The sequence below is a fragment of the Amblyraja radiata genome, chromosome 8 (genome assembly GCF_010909765.2).
Source record: "Amblyraja radiata isolate CabotCenter1 chromosome 8, sAmbRad1.1.pri, whole genome shotgun sequence".
In the NCBI taxonomy this organism is placed as follows: Eukaryota; Metazoa; Chordata; class Chondrichthyes; order Rajiformes; family Rajidae; genus Amblyraja; species Amblyraja radiata.
The window spans coordinates 29847284-29861142 of NC_045963.1; the positions used below are offsets into that span (position 1 = coordinate 29847284).

Here is a 13859-nt window from a genome sequence, read left to right on the forward strand (position 1 = left end):
GTGGAGTTTGAATGTTTCCTCTGGGTGCACCAGTTTCCTCTCACATCGCAACAACGTGTGGATTTGTAGGCTAATTGGCATCTGTGAAATTGCCCCTGATGTTTAGGATGTGGATGGGAATGCGGGATAACATAGAATAGTCGATGGTCAAACTGGACGGTGGGCTGAAGGGCCTAGCCTCCACGCTGTATCTTTCAATCAATTCAATCAATCCATAAAGAGGAGAACCCTCATCCTCCAGAAGGATCTGTTGGCCAGCTGCAGTGGATGAAAAGTGGCATGGAACATACAAGTAATTCATGCTTCCCTGATCCACCAGGATCTTTAACAAGCTTGAACATACTTGGTGAACAACCTTTTCTAAAAAATGGAAAAGTCAAAATGCACGCATTGAGCTCTTAGACCAATGTATGCAGTCTATTTCCTTCACCCTTGAGAAGATTGCTGTCTGAAATTCTGTGTGTGTCTTCTCTTTTGCTGTTTACTGAAGGAGAAGGAGAAGAAATCAATGGATCAGTGGTTTAATTGTGCTTTTATTGTCACATGTGCAAAGTGCTAACACAGTGAAATTATTTTTCATACAAAGAGTCCATAGAGTATTGCCATACTCCCGATCCTCCATTAGCGAGTGTACAGAAATAATCTACAGACCCCGCATGCAAGAGGCACCATGTTTTGGCACCATTTTCAAAGTCCACGCTCAAGTTCTTATTAACCTGTTGCAAGCAAATCCCAGGCTGTTGTGGGGCCTCCTGCCATTTCCTTCCTTGGACGCCAAGTCCCTCTCCTCACCCGTCCACCTTTGCTCTCTGGGGATGCCTCCTGCAGCCGACCTCGAGGGCGCAGTAGGCCAGACCCTAATTTCTTCTCCTCTCCTACCGACCTTGTCCTTAGCCCATTGCGTCCATAATTGATGATTCCATCGTCCCAGTCTCTGGACTTCAGGGGATGAGCTGTGGACCGACTCAGCGGCTTCCTCCTGCAGGACGTGAACCGCCGGATCTTCCGTCGGCCGCGGGAGATCGGCTCGGTGGGCTCCCACTGAATACGCAGGGTCTTAAGTTCGTCTGTGCAAGAGCCACGGCCTCCCGGGAGCATGGACAGCCGCGCGCAGCCTCCTTTTCCATTGAGTAGAAAACCTCCATCAAGCAAGATTGCATGTGATATGAAATATAGCATTTATCAGCTGTTGCCACCTGTAGATTGGTTTATGCATGCAACCAATCATATATAGGTTAGCATCACTAACCCCGCCTTACTGTATCATTTATATTAACACCCACTTCCTTTGCTACGCAGTTCGGGTAGGCAGGATGCAGTGACAACTAACATGCTATTGTGCTGTTAAGTCTGTATGTAAATTAAAGATGATCTAAAATTACATGACGTGTATATGTCTTATCTACACCACCTACAATGAGCTGGAAGCGTTCACAACTACAGGAGAGCAATCCAGGCAAGGATGTCCATTGTAACTCTGGTTGCAGCAGGTGCTATCACTGCCTATAAAAATCTTAACTCCCATTGTTCCTGTTCATATGTGCATGTAGGAATGTTGCTCGCGCATGATTCTTGAGAAATAGGTCCTTCCAGTGAAAGCACTTTTCCTTTTCTACCTTGGCATCATCTGGCAAGATACTGTAGATCCAAAGTTTGCAATAATGGATTTAAAGAGAAGCTCAGTGGCAGATTGGTTATTGGTTTCTGATGTTTGGAGAAAATGAGTTATCGAACAAGAAAAATCCCCTCAAACCAACGCTAGTTACAAAATATATTTTATGAAACAAATTGACTTAGTAACTGAAAAGCAAAATAATTGTAGATGCTTGAAATCTGAAATCAAAACAGAAAATGCTGGTATACTCAGCAGGTTACGCATCACCTGTGGAGAAAGAAACAGAGTTAAAGTTTGAGGTCAATAAAAGTAAGAAAGCAATTATTACATTGTCCTGAAGCAAAAAAAAAATTGCTGGAGGAACTCTGTAGGTGACCAGACTCCAGCACCAATAGTCTCTTTCATCTCCATTTCACTGCAATGTTTTGTTGTACGCCCACTTTAAAGAAGTTCTCCAGCTCCCTTTGCCAGGGATTTTGTGAATCCTTCTCCCACTGTTCTCCCTCCATTATTTTCATTGATCTTCTGATCTTTGACAATGTTCTCACCTCGACTCAGTACCATAGCCAGCTGCCCGTTTGACCTGCTGAGATCCTCCAGCAATTTGGGTTCTGAACCTGAAACCTTAACTCTGTTTTTCTCTCCAAGGATGTGCCTGCTCTGTGTATCCCCACCATTTCCTTTTATTTGGAACTATTGATTACTTACTACAAATTCGCTTCCAATCTACTGTAAATAACTTCACACACAAGGAATGCATCACAAAATACTGAGATTAGAGTCATATATTGTTATAATCCATCAGCATACATATGGCGATGCTGGGACATCAGGTGGCGCTGTTGATGGCTGCCTCCGCCTAGAGTCTATTTGTCTTTTTTATTTGTAGTTGTTTAAAGTTTGTTTTTGGAGTTTTTTTTGTACTTTATGTGGGGCAGGGGGGTAGGGTAAGGGGGGAACCATCTTTCAGTCATTTCCTGGCGAGGATGCGATTATTATCCGAGTCGCGCCCTCGCCCCCTCCTCATGGCCTACCTACTGGATTGGCGCGGCCTTTCTTGCCGGGATCCGGACCAGAGCTTCAGCAACGGCGGCGCAGCGCTGGATACATCGCGGAGCGGGCGATGCCTCACCTGGGATCGCCGTTTGAGGCTCTGGAGTGTTGGGCCTGCTGCATCGACATTGCGGAGCTGTGGTTTGTGGAGCTCCCAGCGCGGGCGGCGCTGACCAACATCGCGGAGTCCTGGGACCCTTTGCATCTCTGCCCAGCTCGGACTGTGGACTTCAGGAGCCACGGACTCCGGTGGGAGGTGGCAGATTCAGAGGTCCAGGCCGCTGAGGATGTTCTTCCGTTCGACGTCGGGGTTCCATCGTTCCCGGCGAGAGGGCCTGAACATCGGGCCACCTGTAACGGTGACTGCGGGGGTCGCGGGAGGCCACGACCACGGGTGAACATCGGCGAACATCAGCGAGGAGGTTGACTGGACTTTGGCCCTTCCCTCACAGTGGGGAATTTTGGTGCCGCTGTGGGGATGTTTGTGTTGTGGACTATCGTGTTCTGTGTTTTTGTCTTTTTTATTCGTAGGACTATGGGAAATAGCATTTTGTTGTCTCTTACTTGAAGACAATGACAATAAAGTTGAATCAAATCAAATATTGAACACCAAACAACACTGAGACTGTCCCATGCAATGGAGACCCAATAATCAATGTCATGATTTTTCTAGCATTGAATGTTACCTGTTTGAAGAGTTCTTTTGTTTGCATTCCCCTGGTGACAGAAGAGTAGATGGAGTGCTGTAACTTCGATGGAAACCTATACACCAACAACAACAGACGAACGATTTTAAGAAAATTATCATTGCTTTTCTTAACAAGCCTTCTAATGAGCAGGGTGTATTTAATCCTACACAGAGCTAATGTTCAATTTAAATATCAATAAGAAATGTCTGCAAAAATGCAAAATGTGATGGTATTCTCACAAATTTTTTTTTTAAATCATTCCTTTAAAAAAACTTATGCCAATAGATTAAATCTTTATATTAGGTTATCAATTCCCATTTTAACAGTGTAAGACTCCTATAAAGGTTTCCAACAGATTGGGCATTAATCCATCAGTTTTGGTGGAACAGCCCATGCCTTAACCACCTAATTTTCTAACAACTACACTGGGGCGCTCAGAATGGCAGAGCTCCCAATCAAGAAGAGCACAAATTCACAGACCCAAATCCCAACGATGCCCATGACTCCTGCTTGTGGCACCAACAAGACATACAGAAGGTACTCATGCCATCTGGAAGAGGTGCTCAACTTCTTAAACAGCAGGAGCACAGAGTAAAGCTAAGAACATTTCACTGATCTCACCAGAGCCAACAATGGGCACTCTCTTCTTTTCCTGCTGGGCTTAGGTTTATGCTTATTATTGTCTTGTGTACTGAGGTATAGTAAAAAGCATTGTTTTCATGTTTACCTGATCAGACTGTACCAAAATACAGTCTAGTCAAGCTCACATACAAAAGGTAGAGAAAAGGAGAAGATACAGAGTCTAATCTCCCACCATGCCCTTCATAGTTCGCTCTAGATAAGGCCAGTTCTATTTTGGCTGTTGTACTACGGCTATCAAATTCCCTCAAAACAATTAGACAATAGACAATAGGTGCAGGAGTAGGCCATTCGGCCCTTCAAGCCAGCACCGCCATTCAATGTGATCATGGCTGATCATCCACAATCAGTTCCTGCCTTCTCCCCATATCCCTTGACTCTGCTATCTTTAAGAGCCCTATCTAACTCTCTCTTGAAAGCATCCACATGTGCATTACTCACATGTGCAACCCTAAATCCTCTTCCTCTACATAACAATCTAATTTAGCAACAAGATCAGATCAGTTGCAACCTAAAGGGTAATTGGAGTCTATACTTTGCATGATTCAATCCTTACTCAAACAAATCCCATGGCTCAAGTTTTCTCCACTCTGCACAATCCTTCACAAAATTCATCTCTTGGGGTTTCAGCTTCCCTCTTAATTTGCTTTTTACAGTGACATTCCTCTTTCAATTAAACACATTGAGATTATTTAATGTGAGTAGCACTGTACAAATTCAACTTGTTCTGTCCCTCATTATGAATGAAAACAAAGGATGGCCACCTTAATTCAAGTTCAGAATGTTAATAAATTACTGCTGAACAAATTAAGCAGAAAAAGTCAAATTTAATTTAAGCTGAACTTTTATACAGCGCCATCTCCATTAAGGATCCTCCATTAAACTGAAGGATTTTTATCGAGAGTTCTACTATTATCTGGCTATGCAACCCACTGTTAAGAATACCTAATGTACTCTAACAGCGTAATAAATCATTGTCAATTTAGCCCAGTCACAATACGTGTATCAAATAGAAAAATGGAGTACCCTTACTAACATCACTCTGTGAAATGAATGTTGATAAGGAATCTTATGATCTTTTCCTCCACTGGGAAGTGTAAACGCAGCAAGGAACCGAGTAAAACAAAGAAATGTCTGATTTAACCGAAAGGGTAGGCAATATATTGCAATAAAAGCTAGGAATTGCTCATTGGTTTTAATGCACCTCTCAATTAAATGCATAATATGCAGAATACAAAGACTTTATAATTAACTATTTAATTTCAAGCGTTCCGGTTCAAAGCATGTCTCTGATTTTTTTTAGCATAAGACAAATCATTTATTCACCTAAACTCAAATTCTTCTTTTGTAAGCCTATTGTCAATATAGAAAAAATATTTCAATAATTTTTATGCAACAATCATTGTAATCCAACAGATAATGCTGTAAATAGCTCGTTCTAAACTTCCCCCCCAGTCTAGTTTCAGTCAAAAATCACTGAGTCAAGCACTTGCGCATCTAAACTTTATTTTGACAAAACACAATTACAGTTCCCACTACTGTACCTAACCACTGTGGGTTCGATCCTCGTATCTGCCTGATCAAGCCCTCTTTAGCCTCGCTCAAGCAGAGACACTCCAGAAGGTCACGCAGTCCCAAGCGCTCTCCCAGAAGATCGACACAGGACCTCGTGGGAGCAGACTTTTATAGGTCCCTGAACCTTGAGGGGCCGAACCACATGGGGTTGGTCTCTATACAGTCCAATAACAGATATTGTTTAACACAGTATATGATAGACATTTCCCTAACCCAATAATACAGTAACTAATACAATGTATTTGAAAGAAAGTTCTAGAAACATAGACATAGAAAATAGGTGCAGGAGGAGGCCATTCGGCCCTTCGAGCCAGCACCGCCATTCATTGTGATCATGGCTGATCATCCCCTATCAATAACCTGTGCCTGCCTTCTCCCCATATCCCTTGACTCCACTAGCCCCTAGAAGGAAGCAAACACGTATAAACATTGAAACACGTGCCCTGAGGTTCAACCAGTTTCTCCAAGGCTCAACAGTTCGACCAATCATCGATTAACATGATGACCATCTTGCAACATTATTTATACTATTTACAATGCTTTTGCAGCGATCCAATCGAAATGATGCAATTAGGGTTTGTTTGCAAAACTGCTATACATTTTATCAATTTAGGAGAAACAAGGAGAAGACCTGGACCCCTCACCATCCTGCATACCGGTCTGAGCCTAGACTGGCTGGCGCCATTCAAAGCCTGTAAAGTTCAGCTGACAAGGGTTAAGCAATTCTGACAAGTGCAGGGATCCTCCATTTTATGGTGTTTTTAATTTGGCCAATATTAACAATGCCACCAAAGGTATAATAAGGCTGAATGACTATGCATAGTATGATCAATCTAGTGTGCTCTATCCAATTGTTTGAGAAATGGGGAGACACAGTATACAGTCAAACTCTTTGGAAAGTATCTATTTTAAATTCAGGAGTGAATAATTCAACAAACAGATTCCTATGTCTTTAAACTTCTATCTTTCAAGCAATACTCCAAACTCTATTAGCCTCACATCTAAGATGCATTCACTTTTGAGATTTTTTTTTTCTTTTAGCAAAGCCATTCAGATAGCAAATCTCTTCCGAAGGACTAAGATTCCTCCATTAAAGTCAGCATTTATGAACTGACTGTTATGTCCATGAACTGGCATGCTGTTCATGCTTACAAACTGGTTGAAGCCAGCTATGAATAAAGAAAATCGAAAACTGCAGATGTAGGAAATCTGAAATAAAAACTGAAATGGCCAAAACAGCTAGTTAGGCAGCATTTGGAGAAAGAGAAAAAGAGTTGACAAAAATCTTTGCATTTTCTCTAAACGCAGGCGAGGTCTGGAGTACTGGAGAATGGTCAAATGCTGTTGCTTTGTTTAAGAAGGGAAGTAGCGATAATCTAGGACATTACAGCTGGTGAGCCTCATGTCAGTGGTAGGGAAGCTAATGGAGGGGACAGTCAGCATGACTTTGTATGTACCTGTATTGTCTTACAAACTTGATGAGTTTTTTGAGGTGAGAATGGTGGTCGATGAGGGTAGGGTGGTGGATGTTGTCAACACGGATTTTAGTAAGGCATTTGATAAAGTTCCTCATGGTAGGTTGAAGCAGACGATTAAGATGCATAGAATCCACGATAACTTGATCGTTTGGATTCAGAATTGGCTTACTCATAGAAATCAGAGGGTTGTCCTGGCTAGAGGTCTATGACTAGTGGAGTTCCACAGGGATCTGTGATGGGACCTCTGTTGTTTATGATCTATATACACGACTTGGACATGAGTGTAGATGGGTGGGATAGTAAATTAGCAAACACCAACATTAGTGAAGTTGCAGACAGTGAGGAAGGCTGTTCAAGTATACAGCAGGATATATATCAGCTGCAGAAATGGATGGAGAAATGGTAGATGGGGTTTAATCCCAGCAAACATGAGGTGCTGCAGTTTGGGTTATGTTAGAGGAGAGTATACAATTAATGGCAAGGCCTCTAACAGTATTGATGTACAGAGGGATCTAGGGGTTCATAGCTCACTGAATGTGGCCACACAACTACAGTGGTAAAGAAGGCATATGATATGCTTGGCTTCATTGGTTGGGGCACTGTGTATGAGTCAAGAAGTAATGTTGGAACTTTATAGGGTTTTGGTTAGAATACCTATGGAGTATTATGTTCAGTTCTGGTCACCCCATTGCAGGAAGGAAGTGGAGGCTTTGGAGACAGCACAGACATGGTTTACCAGAATGCTGAACAAAACACAATGTGCTGGAGGAGCTCAGTGGGCAGGCAGCATTTGGGGAGGAATGGATCATAAGTGATTGGAGCAGAATTAGGCCATTCAACCATGGCTGATCTATCTTTCCCTCCTAACCCCATTCTCCTGTCTTCTCCCCATAACCTCCGACACCCTTACTAATCAAGAATCAATCTCTGCCTTAAATATATCCACTGACTTTACCTCCACAGCCTTCTGTGACAAAAAATTCCACAGAGTCACCACCTTCTGACTAAAGAAATTTCTCCTCATCTCCTTCCTAAAAGAACATCCTTTAATTCTGAGGCTATGACCTCTAGTTCTAGACTCTCCCACTAGTGGAAACATCCTCTCCACATCCACTCTATCCAATCCTTTCACTATTCTATATGTTTCAATGAGGTTCCCCCACATTCTTCTAAATTCCAGCGAGTATAGGCCCAGTGCCATCAAACGCTGATCATATGCTAACCTACTCATTCCTGGGATCATTCTTGTAAACATCCTCTGGACATGGAATATTTCTGGTTGGTACCCTTCTTTAGACCATTTTCACCAGAATTCTGCTGGATTAGAGGCTATTAGCTATAAAGAGAGGTTGGTCAAACTTGGATTGTATTCTTTGGAATGTCGGAGGTTGAGGAGACTGCAAGAAACGATTCGTAGTGCTGAGTTGCTGAGATAGGATTAGGGTTATGCTGGTTGGTTCAAGGAAATTAAGGGATATGGATCACGTGCAGGCAGAGATTAGTTTAACTAGGCATTATGTTCAGCATGGATATGATGGGCCAGAGGACCTGGTCCTGTGTATACTGTTCTATGTTCTATGTTCACATTTCAGTTTGAAAACCCTTTGTTCGGTACATCATCAGGTGCTTTTCTAAATGCTGCTTGGCATGATAGTGTTTTTAGCAACAAATCAGTAGCACTATCACTTTAAGGGCCTGTCCCACTTACGCGTCCTTGGCTCGCAAATTACACAACCTTGTGGTCGCTTGAGGCGTACGGGCACCGTATGGCCGCTCGGGGCCGGTCCCACTTAGAGGGGTATGGAGTTGTGCAGGGCCGGTCCCGACATCGAGCGGGGCTCCGAAATTCTTGCAGTGAACGAAATCTTCGTGCGCCAACGGCCTGTCGCGGAACTGACGGCCAAAGTGGGACAGGCCCAAGTCCCTGGCTTGACGCAACGTCTCATCTTCAACAGCAGCAGAAGCAGGCAAATGATCGCCGAGCTCGGCCTGGGGCTCACAGCCGTTGCAGTCCGAATCCGCCCCCACTTCTACTCCCAGAGCGGGGCCAAGAAAATTGAAGATAGACACAAAATGCAGGAGTCTGAAAAATGCAGACTGAAGAAGAGTCTCGACACGAAACGTCATCCATTGCTTCTCTCCAGAGATGCTGCCGGTCCCGCTGAGTTACTCCAGCTTTGTGTCCATCTTCAAATGACGTCGCGTGCTCCGGACGGCTGTACGTAAGCATGTAATCGCGCCCAACCTTCGCTCGACTGTCTCGGCTCAACGTGACCACAACATCGCGTAATTTGCGTGCCAAGGACACGTAAGTGGGACAGGCCCTTTACTTCCAAGTTCCAACATTGTTGAAGGTATTCATACAGCTGATCTTACTGTTCCATCAATTCACATTTGAATAATTGTAGGTGATTATGTTCCTACATATGGGACACTTGACTGCCTACACAGTATCTCAGCCACATGGTTAAATTGGAACCTTTGTCATTTCCGCTATCGTCTTTTTCAACCAACTCCGGAAGACAGGAACATTCAGCTCCAAGACCCTGTCACACTTTGCAACAACTGATGACTGATCCGATATACATGCATTAGCAATAGCATGGTTTTGTGTGTGGGAGTTAATGACTCACAAATTTGATTGGGTTTTTGAAGATGTAATCTTGAAGGTCGAAGAAGGCAGGGCTGTAGGTGTAGTCCATGCGGACTTCAGCAAGACCTTTGATAAAGTTCCGTATGGTAGGCTGTTCTGGACGGTTCAATCATTGGGATCCAAGGAGAATTAACCAATTGGATAAAGAATTGGCTTCATGATAGTAAGCAGAGGATGACGGTGGAAGATTGTTTCTCGGACTGGAGGCCGGTGACTAGTGATGTGCTTCAAGGATCGGGGCTAGGCCCATTGTTGTTTGTCAACTATATAAGAATTTGTCTCGAAGGGCCGAATGGCCCACTCCTGCACCTATTTTCTATGTTTCTATGCTTCTATGAATGAGAATGTACAAGGCATGATTAGTTTGTTTGCAGACTATATAGATGATGGCAGATGATAAAAGTGAGATGTGGCATTTCAGGATGTCAATCAAAGGCAGGACTTGTGTGATGAATGATGGGGCCCTGGCAAGTATTGTAGAGCCGAGGGATCTAAGAGTACAATTACATAGTTCCCTGAACCTGACATCGCAGATGATAGGTGGTGAAGAAGGCTTTTGGTACATTGGTCTTCATTAGTAAGGAAATTTAGTATAGAATTTGGGGCATTTGCGTTACAGTAGCACAGCATGTTGGTAAGGCCACAGAGAGTATCGTGTTCATTTCTGGTCACCCTGCTACAGGAAAGATGCCATTGAACCAAGTATTGAGAAGATTTATGAGGATGTTGTCAGGACGCCAAGGCCTTAAATGCAAGGGAGGCTGGGCAGGCTAAGACTTTATTCCTTGGAGCGCAGGAGGCTTAAGAGTGGTCTTATAGAAGTGCATAAAATCAAGGGGGAAATAGATAGGTGAATGCCAAAGGAAGTAGTTGAGGCAGGTATAATAACAACATTTAAAAGACATTTGTACAGGTATATAGATAGGAAAAGTTGAGAGGTATAATGGCCAAACATGGGGCAAATGCAACTAGCTTAGATAAGGTATATTGATTGGTATGGCCAAGTTGGATTGAAGGGCCTATTTCTATGCTTTATAACTATGACTGCTCAGTACCTTCTCTATCAACCTGCAAAAAGCCTAAAATCCAGTCAATTGATTTAGCCTCAGCATCTTTTTACGAAAGTTAGTTTCCAAATTCCACTGCCTCTTTATGAAGAATTATTTTCTGAAACCACTCTTAATTTTAAGGTAATAGGGGCTTGATCAGGACTGTAGAAGCAAAAAGCTGCAGATGCTGGATATCTGAAATAAAAAATAAAATGTCGGAATGCTCGGCAGATTTGGCAGCATCTAAGCTTCTCCAGCACCAGAAGTAACACTTTGGGTCAATGGCATTTCTTTGAATCTAATCAAACATCATCACTAAGTTCGCCATTGGAACAGTTGATTCCTCAAGTTCCATTTCTTGGAAACCAGTTTAGGAGAACTGACAAAGTGAAAGTGCAGATTAGCAAAATGGTTGTGATAAATTGAGGCTGTCAGCAAAAGCTGTGTATGCAAAAATAACAGTATATACCTCCTGTTAGAATTAGAACGGGAAAATTGGGACAAGGTCAAAACTGAATGCTCTTTATCTGAATGCACTGCGTATTTGTAAGAAGGCAGAAGAATTAATGAAACTAATAGATATAAATGCTTACAATCCAATAGCCAATGTGATACGTGTCTGCAACGTGAACTAGGTTGAAAACTATATATTCCAGTAGCTTTAATTTTCAGAAAGGAACTGGCAAATGGAAAAGGAAGCAGGACAGCCTTGATGTGAAAGAATGGGATAAAGAATCTTTGTCCACAAAATCAAGGAGTCGAATCAGTTGGGGCAGAGCTAAGCAATTGTGAGGAGCAGAAAACACTGTAAATTCCCAAAGAGTAATAGTAATTCAGTAATAATATAAATTAGGAAATTATGGGTTATTACATGCAACAAGGTTATTATACTGTGAATCAGCGTACAGGAGAGGGATAGAGCACCTGGATGAGTGGTGCTATAACAAGAACCTCTCGCTCAGCACCACCAAAACCAAGGAACTAATTGTTGACTTCAGGAAGGGAAAATTGAGAGGTTACTTGCTAATTTTCATTGGTGGGTCAGCAGCTGGAGTTAGCATTTTCAAAACCCTGTGCATTATCATCACAGATTATCTGTCCTGGACTCAGCACATAGATGTCATCACAAAGAGGGTCCCACCACTTTCTTGGAAGTTTAAATAAATTCCGTATGACATGACCGGCATGTAAGAGGCTGCAGAGGGTGGTGAACTTAGCCCGTCTCACCATTGGGTTCTGCCTGTCTCACCATTGACGGAATCAACATAAGGCACCGCTACACGAATAAGGATTATAAAGAACCCACAATATTTGGACCATGCCCTCTTCTCACTGGTACCATCAGGCAGGAGGTGCAGAACCCTGAAGTTCCACACCAGTAGCTTCAGTTCCTACAACAATCAGGTTCTTGAGCCAACCTGCACAACCCTAATCCTACCTCAGCAATGGAACACTGTGGACCACCTCATGCACTAGCGAGGAATTTTAATTCTGTTTTTCTAGTCTTTCTTTTCACTGTCTTGTGTAATTTTTCGTTTCCTGTTTTGTCTGAGTGTATGTGCCTGTGATGCTGCTCCAAATATAATTTTCATTGCTAACAAAAAGTGCTGCAGTAAGTCAGCGGGTCAGGTAGCAAAGGTAACATTGGTGAACATGGATAGGTGATGTTTCAGGTCGAGACCCTCCTGCAGAAAGTAGTCCAAGGTGTTCAATTGCCCTGACCCGCTGAGTTACTCCAGCACTTTGTATCCTTTTGTGCATTAACCAGCATCTGCAGTTCGTTGTTTCTACAATATTTTCATTGCACCTGTACCTCACCATACTTGTGCATATAACAATAATCTTTACTTAACTTTCTTTCCATTGACAGATAGACAAGACAAATCAAACTGGAAGCATTGCAGCAAAGATAAATTCAAGGATCACATAGCGCCTTTACAGCCTTTTAAATCATTATGTTGAGGAATCAACAAGGGCCGTGGCTATTTTAGGTACAGTACTGTGTAAAGAGAAATATGAACCTGAATAGTTAAAGAGCCTTTAGGGAACAGCAACCAAATATGATAACTTTATTTAAAAATGTTCTGGTTCAATTGAAAACAATGATTTTCAATCTAAATAAAGCAAACTACAAAGACAAGATGTATGATTTCAATAAGGAAATGGTGTGAACAGATATTACAGCAACAAAAGATGTGTAACAACATATGGTACTGCCCAAGGGGACGATGAGGAAACAAGGATCTTTGTGTACAACTTCAAGAATCCCAGATTGTTGCAGCACCGACAGATGAGGTGATGAGGTATGCCCCTGTCCCACTTAGGAAACCTGAACGGAGACCTCTGGAGACTTTGCGCCCCACCCAAGGTTTCCGTGTGGTTCCCGGAGGTTGCAGGTGGTTGCCGGAGGTTGCAGGTAGTGGAAGCAGGTAGGGAGACTGACAGAAACCTCCGGGAACCGCACGGAAACCTTGGGTGGGGCGCAAAGTCTCCAGAGGTTTGCGTTCAGGTTTCCTAAGTGGGACAGGGGCAGAAGGCTTCTGTGATACTTTCATTGGCTGGGCCTTAGAATAAAAGAGCAGGGAGATTACGTCTAGAGATGGTGCCTGACTCACTGAGTTATTCCAGCAGTTTGTGTTCTACACAAATTTATAAAACATTGTTTAGGTCACAACTGATACAATAGACTGCCTTCAATTCTTATTGCCGTATTATCAGAAAGTTGTGATTGCACTGGAAATGGTGAAGAGGAAATTCACTAGGATGTTGCCTGGGATTGAATGGTTCATTTATAAGGAAAGGCTGGATAGGTTGGGTCTGTTTCTCCTGGAGTGGTGGAGGCTGGGAATGGGTAACTAATAGAGGTATACAAAAATCAATTGAGTTGTAAGAAACTGTACCCCTTAGGAGAAGTACCTAAAATACAAGGGATGGGTTTAAGGTAAGGTGTATGATGTTACAGGGAAGAACGTTTTCTCCTGGAGCTTGGTTAACATCTGGAATGCACATCTGGGTGGCTATTGAAGACAAATACTTGAGAAGTACCTAGATAAGCACTTGAATCGCCAAGTACTGGTAAATGGAATTAGTCTAGATAGATACATGATA

At 42.8% G+C, this 13859-nt stretch overlaps 1 protein-coding gene across 7 annotated transcripts in view; it reads right to left on the minus strand.

The window, feature by feature from the left end:
- The window catches only part of clip4 (CAP-Gly domain containing linker protein family member 4), a 253766-nt gene that overhangs the window by 23855 nt on the left and 216052 nt on the right, over positions 1-13859 (minus strand). For all 7 annotated transcript variants that reach the window (XM_033025474.1, XM_033025478.1, XM_033025476.1 and 4 more), the window contains one exon: positions 3355-3430. In XM_033025474.1, coding sequence (XP_032881365.1) covers positions 3355-3430 — 76 coding nt within the window. The remainder of the gene's footprint in view (positions 1-3354; positions 3431-13859) is intronic.